A 21,887-nucleotide genomic window follows, 5' to 3' on the forward strand; every position below is an offset into this window, starting at 1 on the left:
TACTACATACAATGTAAGATGTTCCTTAACCAAAATTTATTTTATTATTACTACATACAATGTGAGATGTTTCTTAACCAAAATTTATTTTATTATTACTACATACAATGTAAGATGTTCCTTAACCAAAATTTATTTTATTATTACTACATACAATGTCAGATGTTTCTTAACGAAAATTTGTTTTATTATTACTACATACAATGTAAGATGTTCGTTAACCAAAATTTATTTTATTATTACTACATACAATGTAAGATGTTCCTTAACCAAAATTTATTTTATTATTACTACATACAATGTGAGATGTTTCTTAACCAAAATTTATTTTATTATTACTACATACAATGTGAGATGTTTCTTAACCAAAATTTATTTTATTATTACTACATACAATGTCAGATGTTTCTTAACGAAAATTTGTTTTATTATTACTACATACAATGTAAGATGTTCCTTAACCAAAATTTATTTTATTATTACTACATACAATGTAAGATGTTCCTTAACCAAAATTTATTTTATTATTACTACATACAATGTGAGATGTTTCTTAACCAAAATTTATTTTATTATTACTACATACAATGTAAGATGTTTCTTAACCAAAATTTATTTTATTATTACTACATACAATGAAAGATGTTTCTTAACCAAAATTTATTTTATTATTACTACATACAATGTAAGATGTTCCTTAACCAAAATTTATTTTATTATTACTACATACAATGTAAGATGTTTCTTAACCAAAATTTATTTTATTATTACTGCATACAATGTAAGATGTTTCTTAACCAAAATTTATTTTATTATTACTACATACAATGTAAGATGTTTCTTAACCAAAATTTATTTTATTATTACTACATACAATGTAAGATTTTCCTTAACCAAAATTTATTTTATTATTACTACATACAATGTAAGATTTTCCTTAACCAAAATTTATTTTATTATTACTACATACAATGTAAGATGTTCCTTAACCAAAATTTATTTTATTATTACTACATACAATGTGAGATGTTCCTTAACCAAAATTTATTTTATTATTACTGCATACAATGTAAGATGTTTCTTAACCAAAATTTATTTTATTATTACTACATACAATGTAAGATGTTTCTTAACCAAAATTTATTTTATTATTACTGCATACAATGTAAGATGTTTCTTAACCAAAATTTATTTTATTATTACTACATACAATGTAAGATGTTTCTTAACCAAAATTTATTTTATTATTACTACATACAATGTAAGATGTTCCTTAACCAAAATTTATTTTATTATTACTACATACAATGTAAGATGTTCCTTAACCAAAATTTATTTTATTTTTACTACATACAATGTAAGATGTTTCTTAACCAAAATTTATTTTATTATTACTGCATACAATGTAAGATGTTTCTTAACCAAAATTTATTTTATTATTACTACATACAATGTAAGATGTTTCTTAACCAAAATTTATTTTATTATTACTACATACAATGTAAGATTTTCCTTAACCAAAATTTTTTTTATTATTACTACATACAATGTAAGATGTTTCTTAACCAAAATTTATTTTATTATTACTACATACAATGTGAGATGTTTCTTAACCAAAATTTATTTTATTATTACTACATACAATGTAAGATGTTTCTTAACCAAAATTTATTTTATTATTACTGCATACAATGTAAGATGTTTCTTAACCAAAATTTATTTTATTATTACTACATACAATGTCAGATGTTTCTTAACCAAAATTTATTTTATTATTACTGCATACAATGTGAGATGTTTCTTAACCAACATTTATTTTATTATTACTGCATACAATGTAAGATGTTTCTTAACCAAAATTTATTTTATTATTACTACATACAATGTCAGATGTTCCTCAACAAAAATTTATTTTATTATTACTACATACAATGTAAGATGTTTCTTAACCAAAATTTGTTTTATTATTACTACATACAATGTGAGATGTTTCTTAACCAAAATTTGTTTTATTATTACTACATACAATGTAAGATGTTTCTTAACCAAAATTTATTTTATTATTACTACATACAATGTAAGATGTTTCTTAACCAAAATTTATTTTATTATTACTGCATACAATGTAAGATGTTTCTTAACCAAAATTTATTTTATTATTACTACATACAATGTAAGATGTTTCTTAACGAAAATTTGTTTTATTATTACTACATACAATGTAAGATGTTTCTTAACCAAAATTTATTTTATTATTACTACATACAATGTCAGATGTTTTTTAACGAAAATTTGTTTTATTATTATTACATACAATGTAAGATGTTTCTTAACCAAAATTTATTTTATTATTACTACATACAATGTAAGATGTTTCTTAACCAAAATTTATTTGATTATTACTACATACAATGAAAGATGTTTCTTAACCAAAATTTATTTTATTATTACTACATACAATGTCAGATGGTCCTTAACTTAAATTCATTTTATTATTACTACATACAATGAAAGATGTTCCTTAACCAGAATTTATTTTATTATTACTACATACAATGTAAGATGTTTCTTAACCAAAATTTATTTTATTATTACTACATACAATGTAAGATGTTCCTTAACCAAAATTTGTGTTATTATTACTACATACTATGTAAGATGTTTCTTAACTAAAATTTATTTTATTATTACTACATACAATGTAAGATGTTTCTTAACCAAAATTTATTTTATTATTACTACATACAATGAAAGATGTTTCTTAACCAAAATTTATTTTATTATTACTACATACAATGAAAGATGTTTCTTAACCAAAATTTATTTTATTATTACTACATACAATGTAAGATGTTTCTTAACCAAAATTTATTTTATTATTACTACATACAATGTAAGATGTTCCTTAACCAAAATATATTTTATTATTACTACATACAATGAAAGATGTTTCTTAACCAAAATTTATTTTATTATTACTACATACAATGTAAGATGTTCCTTAACCAAAATTTATTTTATTATTACTACATACAATGAAAGATGTTTCTTAACCAAAATTTATTTTATTATTACTACATACAATGTAAGATGTTCGTTAACCAAAATTTATTTTATTATTACTACATACAATGTAAGATGTTCCTTAACCAAAATTTATTTTATTATTACTACATACAATGTAAGATGTTTCTTAACCAAAATTTATTTTATTATTACTACATACAATGTAAGATGTTTCTTAACCAAAATTTGTTTTATTATTACTACATACAATGTGAGATGTTTCTTAACCAAAATTTATTTTATTATTACTACATACAATGTAAGATGTTCCTTAACCAAAATTTATTTTATTATTACTACATACAATGTAAGATGTTCCTTAACCAAAATTTATTTTATTATTACTACATACAATGTAAGATGTTTCTTAACCAAAATTTATTTTATTATTACTACATACAATGTAAGATGTTCCTTAACCAAAATTTATTTTATTATTACTACATACATTTTAAGATGTTTCTTAACCAAAATTTATTTTATTATTACTACATACAATGTAAGATGTTTCTTAACCAAAATTTATTTTATTATTACTACATACAATGTAAGATGTTTCTTAACCAAAATTTGTTTTATTATTACTACATACAATGTGAGATGTTTCTTAACCAAAATTTATTTTATTATTACTACATACAATGTAAGATGTTCCTTAACCAAAATTTATTTTATTATTACTACATACAATGTAAGATGTTTCTTAACCAAAATTTATTTTATTATTACTACATACAATGTAAGATGTTCCTTAACCAAAATTTATTTTATTATTACTACATACATTTTAAGATGTTTCTTAACCAAAATTTATTTTATTATTACTACATACAATGTAAGATGTTCCTTAACCAAAATTTATTTTATTATTACTACATACAATGTAAGATGTTTCTTAACCAAAATTTATTTTATTATTACTACATACAATGTAAGATGTTCCTTAACCAAAATTTATTTTATTATTACTACATACATTTTAAGATGTTTCTTAACCAAAATTTATTTTATTATTACTACATACATTTTAAGATGTTTCTTAACCAAAATTTATTTTATTATTACTACATACAATGTAAGATGTTTCTTAACCAAAATTTGTTTTATTATTACTACATACAATGTGAGATGTTTCTTAACCAAAATTTATTTTATTATTACTACATACAATGTAAGATGTTTCTTAACCAAAATTTATTTTATTATTACTACATACAATGTAAGATGTTTCTTAACCAAAATTTATTTTATTATTACTACATACAATGTAAGATGTTCCTTAACCAAAATTTATTTTATTATTACTACATACAATGTAAGATGTTTCTTAACCAAAATTTATTTTATTATTACTACATACAATGTAAGATGTTTCTTAACCAAAATTTATTTGATTATTACTACATACAATGAAAGATGTTTCTTAACCAAAATTTATTTTATTATTACTACATACAATGTCAGATGGTCCTTAACTTAAATTTATTTTATTATTACTACATACAATGTCAGATGTTCCTTAACTTAAATTTATTTTATTATTACTACATACAATGAAAGATGTTTCTTAACCAAAATTTATTTTATTATTACTACATACAATGTCAGATGTTCCTTAACTTAAATTTATTTTATTATTACTACATACAATGAAAGATGTTTCTTAACCAAAATTTATTTTATTATTACTACATACAATATAAGATGTTCCTTAACCAAAATTTATTTTATTATTACTGCATACAATGTCAGATGTTCCTTAACTTAAATTTATTTTATTATTACTACATACAATATAAGATGTTTCTTAACCAAAATTTATTTTATTATTACTACATACAATGTAAGATGTTTCTTAACCAAAATTTATTTTATTATTACTACATACAATGTAAGATGTTTCTGAACCAAAATTTGTTTTATTATTACTACATACAATATAAGATGTTCCTTAACCAAAATTTATTTTATTATTACTGCATACAATGTCAGATGTTCCTTAACTTAAATTTATTTTATTATTACTACATACAATGAAAGATGTTTCTTAACCAAAATTTATTTTATTATTACTACATACAATGTCAGATGTTCCTTAACTTAAATTTATTTTATTATTACTACATACAATGAAAGATGTTTCTTAACCAAAATTTATTTTATTATTACTACATACAATGTAAGATGTTTATTAACCAAAATTTATTTTATTATTACTACATACAATGTCAGATGTTCCTTAACTAAAATTTATTTTATTATTACTACATACAATGTAAGATGTTTCTTAACCAAAATTTGTTTTATTATTACTACATACAATGTGAGATGTTTCTTAACCAAAATTTATTTTATTATTACTGCATACAATGTCAGATGTTCCTTAACTAAAATTTATTTTATTATTACTACATACAATGTAAGATGTTTCTTAACCAAAATTTGTTTTATTATTACTACATACAATATAAGATGTTCCTTAACCAAAATTTATTTTATTATTACTGCATACAATGTCAGATGTTCCTTAACTTAAATTTATTTTATTATTACTACATACAATGAAAGATGTTTCTTAACCAAAATTTATTTTATTATTACTACATACAATGTCAGATGTTCCTTAACTTAAATTTATTTTATTATTACTACATACAATGAAAGATGTTTCTTAACCAAAATTTATTTTATTATTACTACATACAATGTAAGATGTTTCTTAACCAAAATTTATTTTATTATTACTACATACAATGTAAGATATTCCTTAACCAAAATTTATTTTATTATTACTACATACAATGTAAGATGTTTCTTAACCAAAATTAATTTTATTATTACTACATACAATGTAAGATGTTTCTTAACCAAAATTTATTTTATTATTACTACATACAATGTGAGATGTTTCTTAACCAAAATTTATTTTATTATTACTACATACAATGTAAGATGTTTCTTAACCAAAATTTATTTTATTATTACTACATACAATGTAAGATGTTTCTGAACCAAAATTTATTTTATTATTACTACATACAATGTAAGATGTTTCTGAACCAAAATTTATTTTATTATTACTACATACAATGTAAGATGTTTCTTAACCAAAATTTATTTTATTATTACTACATACAATGTAAGATGTTTCTTAACCAAAATTAATTTTATTATTACTACATACAATGTGAGATGTTTCTTAACCAAAATTTATTTTATTATTACTACATACAATGTAAGATGTTCCTTAACCAAAATTTATTTTATTATTACTACATACAATGTAAGATGTTTCTTAACCAAAATTTATTTTATTATTACTACATACAATGTGAGATGTTTCTTAACCAAAATTTATTTTATTATTACTACATACAATGAAAGATGTTTCTTAACCAAAATTTATTTTATTATTACTACATACAATGAAAGATGTTTCTTAACCAAAATTTATTTTATTATTACTACATACAATGTAAGATGTTTCTTAACCAAAATTTATTTTATTATTACTACATACAATGTAAGATGTTTCTTAACCAAAATTTATTTTATTATTACTACATACAATGTGAGATGTTTCTTAACCAAAATTTGTTTTATTATTACTACATACAATGTAAGATGTTTCTTAACCAAAATTTATTTTATTATTACTACATACAATGTAAGATGTTTCTTAACCAAAATTTATTTTATTATTACTACATAAAATGTAAGATGTTTCTTAACCAAAATTTGTTTTATTATTACTACATACAATGTAAGATGTTTCTTAACCAAAATTTATTTTATTATTACTACATAAAATGTAAGATGTTTCTTAACCAAAATTTATTTTATTATTACTACATACAATGTAAGATGTTTCTTAACCAAAATTTATTTTATTATTACTACATACAATGTAAGATGTTTCTTAACCAAAATTTATATTATTATTACTACATACAATGAAAGATGTTTCTTAACCAAAATTTATTATATTATTACTACATACAATGTAAGATGTTTCTTAACCAAAATTTATATTATTATTACTACATACAATGTAAGATGTTTCTTAACCAAAATTTATTTTATTATTACTACATACAATGTAAGATGTTTCTTAACCAAAATTTATTTTATTATTACTACATACAATGTAAGATGTTTCTTAACCAAAATTTATTTTATTATTACTACATACAATGTAAGATGTTTCTTAACCAGAATTTATTTTATTATTACTACATACAATGTAAGATGTTTCTTAACCAAAATTTATTTTATTATTACTACATACAATGTGAGATGTTTCTTAACCAAAATTTATTTTATTATTACTACATACAATGTGAGATGTTTCTTAACCAAAATTTATTTTATTATTACTACATACAATGTAAGATGTTTCTTAACCAAAATTTATATTATTATTACTACATACAATGTGAGATGTTTCTTAACCAAAATTTATTTTATTATTACTACATACAATGTGAGATGTTTCTTAACCAAAATTTATTTTATTATTACTACATACAATGTAAGATGTTTCTTAACCAAAATTTATTTTATTATTACTACATACAATGTAAGATGTTTCTTAACCAAAATTTATTTTATTATTACTACATACAATGTGAGATGTTTCTTAACCAAAATTTATTTTATTATTACTACATACAATGTAAGATGTTTCTTAACCAAAATTTATTTTATTATTACTACATACAATGTGAGATGTTCCTTAACCAAAATTTATTTTATTATTACTACATACAATGTGAGATGTTTCTTAACCAAAATTAATTTTATTATTACTACATACAATGTAAGATGTTTCTTAACCAAAATTAAATAAAAAAACATAACTTAAGGGATCTGTTTTGGCATCGGGAAATAGGCTATTTTTTTTTTTATTCCGATACCGATTCTAATACCCAAGAAAGCTCCGATTTCTCTGATTCCCGATTCCGATTAATCGTCCCAAACCTTCTATGCAGATTATGGATCCAACCAAACTGCAGTGTCTAGTTTGAAAAACTGGCAATAAACGACAATTACAACTGTACGAATACGAATATCCAGTGATCATGAAAAATATTAAGATTCAGCAAAATTCAAGGGAATTCTACTAAAATAGACATATTTTTAAAGCTTAATACTACAATTTGTTCGACAATTAATATACGTTGACATATATATTTGAAGAATTTAAAGCAAATTAAATATTTTCAAAACCCAATACTACAATTTGTTCGAAAATTAATATACGTTGATATGGATAGTTTGAAGAATTTTAAGACAATTAAATATTTTAAAACCCAATACTACAAATTGTTCGAAAATACGTTGACTTATATAGTTTGAAGAATTTTAAGCAAATTAAATATGTTTTTAAATCCAATACTACAATTTGTTCGACAATTAATATACGTTTACATATATACTTTGAAGAATTTTAAGCAAATTAAATATTTAAAAAAAACAATACTAAAATTTGTTCGAAAATTAATATACGTTGATATGGATAGTTTGAATAATTTTAAGCGAATTAAATATTCTTTAAACTCCAATACTACAATTTGTTCGAAAATTAATATACGTTGATGTATATAGTTTGAAGAATTTTAAGCAAATTAAATATTTTTTAAATCCAATACTACAATTTGTTCGAAAATTAATATACGTTGACATATATATATTGAAGAATTTTAAGCAAATTAAATATTTTTTAAATCCAATACTACAATTGGTTCGAAAATTAATATACGTTGACTTATATAGTTTGAAGAATTTTAAACAAATAAAATATTTTTTTAAATCCAATACTACAATTTGTTCGAAAATAATATATAGGTTGACGTATAAGGTTTGAAGAATTTTAAGAAAATTAAATATTTTTGAAATCCAATCCTACAATTTGTTCGAAAATTAATATATGTTGACATGTATAGCTTGTAGAATTTTTGCGAGTTGAATATTTTTTAAACCCAATGATACAATTTGTTCGAAAATTAATATATGTTCAACTGGATAGTTTGAAGAAATTTAAAGCCAATTACGTATTTTTGAAACACAATACTACAATTTCATCGAAAATTAATATACGTTGACATGGATAGTTTTAAGAATTTTAAGCAAATTAAATATTTTTGACATCCTATACTACAATTTAATCAAAGTAAGTATTTTTTAAATCCTATACTATAATTCGTTCGACAATTAATACGCGTTGACATATATAGTTTGAAGAATTTTAAGAAAATTAAAGATTTTTTAAATCCAATCCTACAATTTGTTCGAAAATTAATATACGTTGACATATATCATTTGAAGAATTTTAAGCAAATACAATATTTTGGAAACCACAGTGCTATAATTTGTTCAAAAATGAATATACGGTGACATATATAGTTTGAAGAATTTTAACAAAATAAAGTATTTTTAAAACCCAACACTACAATCTGTTCGAAAATTAATATACGTTGACATGGATAGTTTGAAGAATTTAAAGCAAATAAAATATTTTTAAAACCCAATACTACAATTTGTTCGAAAATAAATATACGTTGACATATATAGTTTCAAGGATTTTTAGAAAATTAAATATTTTTAAAACCCAATACTACAATTTTTTCGAAAATTAATATATGTAGACATGTATAGTTTAAAGAATTTTTAGCAAATTAAATATTTTTAGATCGAATGGTACAATTTGTTCGAAAATTAATATAAGTTACCATGGATAGTTTGAAGAAATTTAAAGCAAATGCCATATTTTTGAAATCCAATACTACAATTTGTTCAAAGATTAATATACGCTTACATATATAGTTTGAAGAATTTAAAGAAAATTAAATATTTTTGGAACCCAGTGCTACAATTTGTTCGAAGATTAATGTACGTTGACCTATATAGTTTAAAGAATTTTAAGCAAAGTAAATATTTTTAAAACCCAATACTACAATTTGTTCGAAAATTAATATACTTTGATATGGATAGTTTGTAAGAATTGTAAGCAAATGAAATATTCTTAAAATCCAATAATACAATTTGTTCGAAAATTAATATACGTTGATATATATAGTTTGAAGAATTTTAAACAAATTTAACATTTGTGAAATCCACTACTACAATTTGTTCGAAAATTAATATACGGTGACATATATAGTTTGAAGAATTTTAAGCAAATTAAATATATTTGAAATCTAATTCTACAATTTGTTCGAAAATTAATATACGTTGACATAAATAGTTTGAAGAATTTTAAGCAAATTAAATATTTCGGAAACCCAATATTACAATTTGTTCGAAAATTAATATACGATTACATAATATAGCTTGAAGAATTTAAAGCAAAGTAAATATTTTTAAACTCCAATACTGCAATTTGTTCAAAAATTAATATGCGTTGACATATGGATAGTTTGAATAATTTTAAGCAAATTAGATATTTTTAAATCCAATACTACAATTTTATTGAAAATTAATATACGTAGACATATATAGTTCGAAGCATTTTAGCAAATATAATAGTTTTAAAACTCAACACTACAATTTATTCGAAAATAATTATACGTTGACATATATAGTTTGGAGAATTTTAAGCAAATTAAATATTTTTAAAAATCCAATACTACAATTTGTTCGACAATTAATATACTTTGACATATATAGTTTTAAGAATTTTAAGCAATTTGTTCGCAGTTTAATATCTGTTCACTTGGATAATTTGAAGAATTTTAAGCAAATTAAATATTTTTTAAACCCAATACCACAATTTGTTCGTAAATTAATATACGTTTATATGGATAGTTTGAAGAATTGTAAGCAAATCAAATATTCTTAAAATCCAATAGAACAATTTGTTCGAAAATTAATACACGTTGATATTGATAGTTTGAAGAATTTTAAGCAAATTAAATATTTTGGAAACCCAATAATACAATTTGTTCAAAATTTAATATACTTTGGCATATATAGCGTGAAGAATTTAAAGCAAATTAAATATTTTTAAAACCCAATACTACAATTTATTCGAAAAGTAATATGAGTTGACATGGATAGTTTGAAGAATTTTAAGCAAATTAAATATTTTTAACACCCAATACTACAATTTGATCGAAAATTAATATACGTTTACATATATAGTTTGAAGAATTGAAGCAAAAAAAAATATTTTTAAAACGCAATACTATAATTTGTTCGAAAGTAAATATACGTTGACTTATATAGTTTGAAGAATTTTAAGCAAATATAATATTTTTAAAATCAAATTCTACAATTTGGTCAAAAATTAATATACGTTGACATAGATAGTTAGAAGAATTTAAGCAAATTAGATAGTTTTTTAAATCCAATACTACAATTTGTTCGAAAATAATATATACGTTGACATATATAGTTTGAAGAATTTTAAGCAAATTAAATATTTTGATATTTTTGTTAAAAATTAATAAAGGTTGACATATATAGTTTGAAGAATTTCAAGCAAATTACATATGTTTGAAACCCACTGCTACAATTTGTTCGAAAATTAATATACGTTGACATTGATAGTTCGAAGAATTTTGCGCAAATTAAATAGTTTTTAAACCCAATACTACAATTTGTGTTAAAATTAACATACGTAGACATATATAGTTTGTGGAAATTTAAGCACATTAAATATTTTTGTTTTGAAACTCAATACTACAATTTTTTCGAAAATTAATATACGTTGACATATATATATTGAAGAATTTTAAGCAAAGTAAATATTTTTGAAACCCAATGCAACAATTTGTTCGAAAATTAAAATATGTTGACATGGAAAGTTTGAAAATTTTAAGCAAATTAAATATTTTTAAAACCCAATACTACAATTTGATCGAAAATTAATATACGTTGACATATATAGTTTAAAGAATTTTAAGCAAATTAAATATTTTTAAAATCATATATTACAATGTGTTCGAAAATTAACATACGTTGACATGGATAGTTTGCAGAATTTTAAGCAAATTAAATATATTTGAAACCCAATGCTACAATTTGTTCGAAATTTTTATCCGTTGACTTGGATGGTTTGAAGAATTTAAACAAATTAAATATTTTTAAAACCCAATACTACAATTTGTTCGAAAATTAATTTACGTTGATATTGTTTGAAGAATTTTAAGCAAATTAAATATTCTTAAAGAATTTAGGAAAACTCGTCCCGGGAAAACTCGTCCCGGGAAAACTCGTCCCGGGAAAACTCGTCCCGGGAAAACTCGTCTCGGGAAAACTCGTCCCCTTTCGCTAGGTAGGAAAACTGGTCCCTTATTGAATAAATATCGATTGAAAACACATTTTATGATCGTTCTTGAAGGAGATATTGTTTTTTAAAATAGACTATAGCCCCCATAATATTTTAAAAAAAATATTTTTACTTGTTTAATGTTTTGTTTTGTTTTTTAATAAAATCGATTTTCTAAGTGTTCGTTTTCTACCTAACTGGTTAAGTTCTTAGTGGTTTCACGTATTTTAAAGCGTTTATTATGTTCATAAACGAGACCGCTTTTTTATATTAATATAAAAAGAATTTATGGGTTTGTATTACTGTACACATAGATTCGAAAAAGTTGTCAAAAAACAAATATATAACAAATAAATGTTATCAAAGGCAAGATAAATTACTTTTCTACCAAACTGGATATAATTTTCGTGTTTTTATTCAATTTAACATGTTTATTCAGCTCGAAAAGCATACAGTGTTTACCGTTGTATTGGAAAATTTAAAATGGCGGCCGACTCTCTCTTTAACACGGTAAGTTCGGAAAAAGGTGTTTTAAATAATAAACTAGACATAATACTGTTAGAAATTTGCTCAATATATGTTAACGTGACATAACTTGACATATATTCGGTGGTTTTTTTAATAGTATTTTGTCTAATTTATTATTTATAACACCTTTTCCCGAACTTACCGTATTAAAGAGAGAGTCGGCCGCCATTTTGAATTTTCCAATACATCAATAAACACTGTATGCTTTTTGAGCTAAATAAACATGTTAAATTGAATAAAAAACACGAAAATTATATCCAGTTTGGTAGAAAAGTAATTTATCTTGCCTTTGATAACATTTATTTGTTATATACTTGTTTTTTGACAACTTTTTCGAATCTATGTGTACAGTAATACAAACCCACGATGTTTTTTGGAGTCATAAAAACAATAATTAAAAACAAAACCAACAAATTAAAAAACAGGGAGCGATTATTCGATTTTTCGTTACTTTTTTGTTTTGGTTTTTTAATTATGATAGTTTTTGTTGTTATGTTTTTGTTTTCTCTCATACCAAATGCACTCATGCGTTATTTAAAATAATAATTTTATCAATTATCAACATTTATTGTCGTCCTGTCAAATTTTGCAAAAATTAACTAATAAATTAAAAACGAAATATTTTTTTGGCGCGAGGGATGCCATGGTGCTAACAATCTCTCGTTAACTAATTTTTAATTTTTTTAAATTTTTACTTCAAAATTCTAAAATCAATCATTAAGAGAAAAAGTAATCACTAAATAAATTTATTAATCAATTTTCGGGTTTGTATTACTGTACACATAGATTCGAAAAAGTTTTCAAAAAACAAATATATAACAAATAAATGTTATCAAAGGCAAGATAAATTACTTTTCTACCAAACTGGATATAATTTTCGTGTTTTTTATTCAATTTAACATGTTTATTTAGCTCAAAAAGCATACAGTGTTTATCGATGTATTGAAAAATTCAAAATGGCGGCTGACTCTCTCTTTAATACGGTAAGTTCGGGAAAAGGTGTTATAAATAATAAATTAGACAAAATACTATTAAAAAACCACCGAATATATGTTAAGTTATGTCACGGTAACATATATTGAGCAAATCTCTAACAGTACTATGTCTAGTTTATTATTTATTACACCTTTTTCCGAACTTACCGTGTTAAAGGGAGAGTCGGCCGCCATTCTAAATTTTCCAATACAACGGTAAACACTGTATGCTTTTTGAGCTGAATAAACATGTTAAATTTAATAAAAACACGAGAATTATATCCAGTTTGGTAGAAAAGTAATTTATCTTGCCTTTGATAACATTTATTTGTTATATATTTGTTTTTTGGCAACTTTTTCGAATCTATGTGTACAGTAATACAAACCCTAAATTACTTTTCTACCAAACTAGATATAATTTTCGTGTTTTTATTCAATTTAACATGTTTATTCAGCTCGAAAAGCATACAGTGTTTACCGATGTATTGGAAAATTTAAAATGGCGGCCGACTCTCTCTTTAACACGGAAAGTTCGGAAAAAGGTGTTATAAATAATAAACTAGACATAATACTGTTAGAAATTTGCTCAATATATGTTAACGTGACATAACTTGAAATATATTCGGTGTTTTTTTTTAATAGTATTTTGTCTAATTTATTATTTATAACACCTTTTCCCGAACTTACCGTGTTAAAGAGAGAGTCGGCGGCCATTTTGAATTTTCCAATACATCGATAAACACTGCATGCTTTTTGAGCTAAATAAACATGTTAAATTGAATAAAAAACACGAAAATTATATCCAGTTTGGTAGAAAAGTAATTTATCTTGCCTTTGATAACATTTAATTGTTATATACTTGTTTTTTGACAACTTTTTCGAATCTATGTGTACAGTAATACAAGCCGGAATTTATCTTGCCTTTGATAACATTTATTTGTTATATATTTGTTTTTTGACAACTTTTTCGAATCTATGTGTACAGTAATACAAACCCAACATCGTTAAAATAAGAACAAAAAAAAATTTGTATTAACTTTGTATGAACATAATAAACGCTTTAAAAGAAGTGAAACCACTAAGAACTTAACCAGTTAGGTAGAAAACGGACACTTAGAAAATCGATTTTATTTAAAAAAAAAAAAAAAACATTAAACACGTAAAAATATTTTAAAAAAATATTGGGGGGGGGCTATAGTCTATTTTAAAAAGTAATATCTCGTTCAAGAATGATCATAAAATGTGTTTTCAATCGATATTTATTCAGTAAGGGACTAGTTTTCCTACCTAGCGAAAGGGGACGAGTTTTCCGGAAACAAGTTTTCCGGAGAAGTGTTTTCCCGAGACGAGTTTTCCCGAGGCGAGTTTTCCAGGCACCAGTTTGAGGAATTGTAAGCAAATAAAATATTTTTGAAACCCCAATACTACAATTTGTTCGAAAATTAATATAAGTTGATATCGATAGTTTGAAGAAATTTAAAGCAAATTAAATATTTTTGAAACCTAATACTACAATTTGTTCGAAAATTAATATACGTTGACATGGATAGTTGTAAGAATTTTACGTTTGAAGAATTTTTAGCAAATTTAATATTTTTAAAATCCAATACTACAATTTGTTCGAATATTTATATACGTTGAAGAATTTTAAGCAAATTAAATATTTTTAAAATCCAATACTACAATTTGTTCGAAAATTTATATACGTTGACATGGATAGTTGTAAGAATTATAAGCAAATTAAATATTTTTAAAATCCAATACTACAATTTGTTCGAAAATTTATATACGTTGACATGGATAGTTGTAAGAATTTTTAGCAAATTAAATATTTTTAAAATCCAATACTACAATTTGTTCGAAAATTTATATACGTTGACATGGATAGTTGTAAGAATTTTTAGCAAATTAAATATTTTTAAAATCCAATACTACAATTTGTTCGAAAATTTATATACGTTGACATGGATAGTTGTAAGAATTTTAAGCAAATTAAATATTTTTAAAATCCAATACTACAATTTGTTCGAAAATTTATATACGTTGACATGGATAGTTGTAAGAATTTTTAGCAAATTAAATATTTTTAAAATCCAATACTACAATTTGTTCGAAAATTTATATACGTTGACATGGATAGTTGTAAGAATTTTTAGCAAATTAAATATTTTTAAAATCCAATACTACAATTTGTTCGAAAATTTATATACGTTGACATGGATAGTTGTAAGAATTTTAAGCAAATGAAATATTTTTAAAATCCAATACTACAATTTGTTCGAAAATTTATATACGTTGACATGGATAGTTGTAAGAATTTTAAGCAAATTAAATATTTTTAAAATCCAATACTACAATTTGTTCGAAAATTTATATACGTTGACATGGATAGTTGTAAGAATTTTTAGCAAATTAAATATTTTTAAAATCCAATACTACAATTTGTTCGAAAATTTATATACGTTGACATGGATAGTTGTAAGAATTTTAAGCAAATTAAATATTTTTAAAATCCAATACTACAATTTGTTCGAAAATTTATATACGTTGACATGGATAGTTGTAAGAATTTTAAGCAAATTAAATATTTTTAAAATCCAATACTACAATTTGTTCGAAAATTTATATACGTTGACATGGATAGTTGTAAGAATTTTAAGCAAATTAAATATTTTTAAAATCCAATGCTACAATTTGTTCGAAAATGAATATACCTTGACATGGAGAGTTTGAAAATTTTAATCAAATTAATAACATAAATGTTAACATCGGTAACAAATCATGTTGACAAATGGTTGTTACTACTCCTTTAAAAATGTTATCGTAACATCCGGAGAATAATTAGGAAATATGAATCTCTTAATTATGGTTTGGATACAAACAATAATTTTTGGTTATGTTTCAGAAAGCACTTCTATATGATGAGTATTCACTATTTTCAGGTAAATATATCTTGCAAGCCAACTAATGAGTAAATCAATCCTTTTATCATTTTTCTCAATTAAAATTATTATTGCATATTGTTTTACTTTTTCGTAGTAGTAATTTTTTATTACCATATCCAAATCAGTGTATTTCACTGAATGTGACTCTTTTGCTAATAGTTATAGTCTTAGCAAGCGGTCGCATTACTGCAAACAAAACGATTTTTGTTAATTTTCCTTCCAGAATAAATTTTAAATTGAGAATAAACATAACCACCTGAATCCCTGTGATCGCACTTCTATACCTGGCTTATAGATAAAGAAGGATTATAACAGCCGAGCAATGGTCAGGCCCTATCTACTCCTTAAGCAGTTTAGGTTTGAAAACAAGTAATTTGTTCGAGTCCATAGTTCTAGGAAGGTTGTCGATAAGACTAAGGGGACCTCCCTCCCTAGTTTGCTTGGTGCGAAGACGTTTGCTGAAAAGTTAATAAAATAAAAATTATAATTTCCTATCTATCACTGACGCTATATGCAAGGGATAAGGCGCCCATTGTCACACTTCCCAAATAAACACCTATAATTCTTCCACTACTAGTGACTATCCCCCAAACAACCCCCTTAAAAACAAAATAAAGCAGGATTTATCTCACAAAAACAATTAATTTTAACTATCCTAAAATGTTAAAATGGCTGAGGATTATTTTAACTGATCTGCTAAATAAGTTTTTTTCTCCTTTTCGCCGGCTTCCTTCAGGATGTTCACAAAAAATGTAGAAAATCATACATTGATAGAGGAAAGTGTTAATCTATAATACGAAAAAGCTTTCTATTGAATGAACCCGAGATTTTTCCCACAAAGAATATAAAATTAAGTTGATTTTTCTCGTGATATTTTCTACACAGTCTAATGTCTGTTTTACAAAAAAATATTCTTATATTTTGTCTACTTACAACTATTATTACATATGTTTTTTATAGTTAATTGTCTCGGATTTAATTTTTATAGTTAATTGTCTCGGATTTAACTTTTATAGTTAATTGTCTCGGATTTAATTTTTATAGTTAATTGTCTCGGAGTAATATAGATGAAAATTGTCTGTAATTCTATATTCATGTTACTGAGTGAACTAATTGAATTGAGCGAACAGAAAAATGAAAATCGGGTTTGTATTACTGTACACATAGATTCGAAAAAGTTGTCAAACCAACAAATATATAACAAATAAATGTTATCAAAGGCAAGATAAGTTACTTTTCTATCAAACTGGATATATTTTTCATGTTTTTATTCAATGTAACATGTTTATTCAGCTCGAAAACCATACTGTTTACCGATTTATTGGAAAATTCAAGATAGCGTCTGACTCCCTCTTCTTTAACACGGTAAGTTTCGGAAAAGGTGTTATAAATAAATAAAAAAAACTAGACAAAATACGGTTAAAAACCGCCGAATATATGTCAACCTATGTCACGGTAACATTTATTGAGCGAGTTTTAACAGTATTTTATCCAATTTTTTTTATTTATAACACCTTTTCCGAAACTTTTTTTTTTTTTACATATTGATCACCACTTATCAAGGCCCGGAAACCACTCAGGGATAAGGGTTATTGCAAGGACATTACGTTAGTGTGGAGATTTGATGAAGTGTTTACTTAAGGGGGCGGTTCATTAGGAATTTGTTAACATTTGACTTGAAGACATCCAAGTTGTAGTCCGGTGGGAAGCAGGCAGACGGAACAGAGTTCAACAGGCGTGCAGTTCTAAGAAAGAAGCTTTTTTCATGGAATCCGCGTTTTGATTTAGGCACAGATATAGAGTAGGGGAAATTTTTCACAGTGTTAACGAGAGAGTCAGACGCCATCTTGAATTTTCCAATACATCAGTAAACACTGTATGCTTTTCGAGCTGAATAAACATGTTACATTGAATAAAAACACGAAAAATATATCCAGTTAGGTAAAAAAGTAACTTATCTTGCCTTTGATAACATTTATTTGTTATATATTTGTTTTTGACAACTTTTTCGAATCTATGTGTACAGTAATACAAACCCTGAAAATCTAATAACAGAATCAATCTTAGTAAAGTACAAGAATAAATGTAGTCCTGACACTCATTTACCCCACACACATAAAAGTAATTTGCTGTTCAAAATCTAAGCTTTAACATTTTCAAAATCATCCAATAATTATGAAAGTGCAAACATTTTTCTGGGTTTATAATTTATGGAAATTACTTGAATACCTTTAGAATTACATTATGTTATTGTTGTATTACAAAAATGAGCGCATGGAAGTTTTAGCTTTTATTGAAGGTCAATACGATCATAGTGGATGCTGTTGTTATTCTCAGAATGTGCCCTGATCGTGGGGGCGGCGAGATGAATGTCGATCAGTTGCTTGGAGTAAGCATAGCGGGTGGTTGGCAAGTCCTTGTGAGTCGTATGGAGTGAGGTCGGTGACGGCTGTCTGCTGCTGCTGATGTGGCTAAGGCTGTTACTGATGTTGTCTTAGGTGAGGTCGACGGTGGCTGGCCGCTGCTGCTGCTGTTGTGGCTTCGTTTGCTGCTGAGATGACAACGTCGACGGACAACCTCACTGCTCGACGATCTAGCCTTATCTCGTGCAGCAGGGAGTAATCTGTTGGGGATGGGTATGTTCAGATTGATGCTGATAAACTCGTAGATATCTTCGAGCAAGAAGTATATTTTCACAGTGTTCCCTGGGTTAATTATTTGTGTCGATGTAGTGCAGGAGTGTCGTCGGCTGTGATGTTCATATTTCCAATTTGATTTTTGATGAATGGTTTCCTCTAGTGGTTATCTTGCTGGGCGATTTGCAAATTATTGCCCCAGAAATAAAATGAGCTTAGACGCTTTCGTGTGCGTTTGGTTTGTGTTGACGCCGCCATTGTTGTCACTATCACTGTTCCGACTGATGTTGTACTTTGTTTATATAAATCTGGACGGATATGCGATATAATAGTATCTTTCACATAAAATACATTACAATTCTTCTTTTTTTTATGGCATTTTTAAGGAACTGCAAAAGATTTATGTGCGTTTACTGCAGATTATTTGGCAACCATTAATTTAGGAAGATTTCCATTTGATAAGATGAATGATGTATTAATTGGTTCAATATAGCAAATAGTCTTGAGATATTGTATGGGCAAGTATAAAATATGTTATTCACAAATTATATTTTCTGATTGTGGTTTCCATTTCTTTCAATTAATCTTTTCTAACACAACTTCAAAGAGCATTCTTATCAATAAAACTGATGATGACGATTTGAGATTCTAAGTGCTTCTAGGTATTGAAGAAATCATAATAATTTTTGTTTCATGATGGGGTAATCGTAAAGTCATAGGCAACACGTTGATACTTACTGATTTCCGAAGATGTTGAAGGTTTGCTGGCTTCAGAGTCAACAAGTGCTTTATGTTTTTGAGTGAGAATTAAAGATATCATCGTTACGTTCCTTTCGAATTCACGGTCATCAGCTGGAAAAAAGATATCTTTCATGAAAGATAAAAACCAATGCCCAAAAAATGAATGTTCGGTTTTATATAAACAGTTAATTTGAATACAAAATGGTTTGTATACGATTCATTTTTCCAGCAGGCATTTTGTGAATAAACAGTCTTTAATGGTACTTTCTATTCAATCAATAGATGATGCTCTGAAAGATACTACCATTGTAGTGCCAGAGTAGATCTAAGAGTAGTAGTAAAGGCTTACTCTATGATCGCAATACTATTTTCATTTAGAGATTCTGACAGATTACTGGAAACACATAGTCAATGAATTTGCAGTAGCTGATACTTAGCAAGTGAAATAAAAATATCGCAGAAAATTCTGTAAATTAAAGTCATCATAAATCTAATAAAATTGTGACGGAGACTTTATTCGTTGGAAACAATTATTGAATTTGGTTATAAAAATAGAAGATAATGAGTTGTCGAACGAAATACATAAAAGGTGTAAAAATAACAAATATACTAAGACTAAGAGTAAAACAATCTAACATCAACCAATTATACAGCTGAAGAGAAATAGATAAAAAATGGTTTGATATTAGTTGTCACACTATATTGTCCTTGTAACAAAAATATTCATTCATGAAACACCATATGAGTGTTATTATTTTTTAATTTGAACTTATTTTCTTAGCATTTTTCACTTAATTTTTCATTGTATTTTATTTGTAGTAACAGTTTTCTATAATTATGTTTTCTTAATCTGTAAGCGTTTGCTAGGGTCTTAAACATTGGCCAATGTTTTCACAAAAAGGGACGTGGTTTTCGTTGGCATTTTCCACCTAACCTTTCAGAACATGCAGATAAGAACAGTCCGAATTCTGCAGAAGTTCTGAGATTTTAGCATTTTTTTTATCTGAACTAATTAACAACAAAAATATTTTTCATGACAGTTGTTTTCTTAATTTTTAAGAGTTTGCTTGAATTTGGGCCAATGCTTTCATTAAAAATATTTAGTTTTCGTTGGCACCTCCCACCTAAGTTAGCATTTTTAACACTGGCCAGCATTTTCACACAAATATTTAGTTCATCATTAATAAAAACTCGAATTCTGAAAAAGAATATGTTTAAAACAAATGTACATATAATTATTTCAATCTTGAAAATAAAATATCACAAAAAAGACATTTTATATAGACATAAGTGACCAATAATTTGAAATCGAGATTAATTTTTAATATGAGGTTGGAGGTGAGGTACACAGGTGCTGATTTGAAGTGAAATATAAACCTTTAAAATAACCGGAAAACTCTATCAAGCAACATGAAGTATATACACCAAAAATTACAGAATTTTAATTAAAAAAATCATTTTTTTCATATATTTTTGATTCTAGGTTACACTGGACCCCATTTTTTATTTTTAATTTAAAAATTAGTTGTGGAAAAGAGAGAAACAATGTAGATGAGTCCGTCTGTTATTTTTTCAAAATTCTACTAAAAAGAATGTTTACAAGTAAAGTCTTCAGGCCAAGAATTGACTAATATGTTTGAAAGGGGGCGGGAAGATGTCCACTGATTGCCCAAAACTTTTCTATCTCAATTTTGCAGAGAGGGAGTGAAGAGGTGAAGTAAAAAAA

At 24.8% G+C, this 21,887-nt stretch overlaps 1 protein-coding gene across 1 annotated transcript in view; it reads right to left on the bottom strand.

Moving 5' to 3' along the window:
- LOC145271158 (transcription termination factor 2-like) overlaps positions 1–20,267 on the bottom strand; it is a 28,880-nt gene extending 8,613 nt beyond the window's left edge. The window contains exon 1 of the mRNA XM_080126694.1: positions 20,159–20,267. Within this exon, the coding sequence (XP_079982820.1) occupies positions 20,159–20,240 (82 nt within the window). The 5' untranslated portion in view covers positions 20,241–20,267. The remainder of the gene's footprint in view (positions 1–20,158) is intronic.
- Positions 20,268–21,887: the final 1,620 nt, after the last annotated feature.

Source organism: Euprymna scolopes, chromosome 46 (assembly GCF_053919585.1).
Source record: "Euprymna scolopes isolate OS-2025 chromosome 46, ASM5391958v1, whole genome shotgun sequence".
NCBI classification, from domain to species: Eukaryota; Metazoa; Mollusca; class Cephalopoda; order Sepiida; family Sepiolidae; genus Euprymna; species Euprymna scolopes.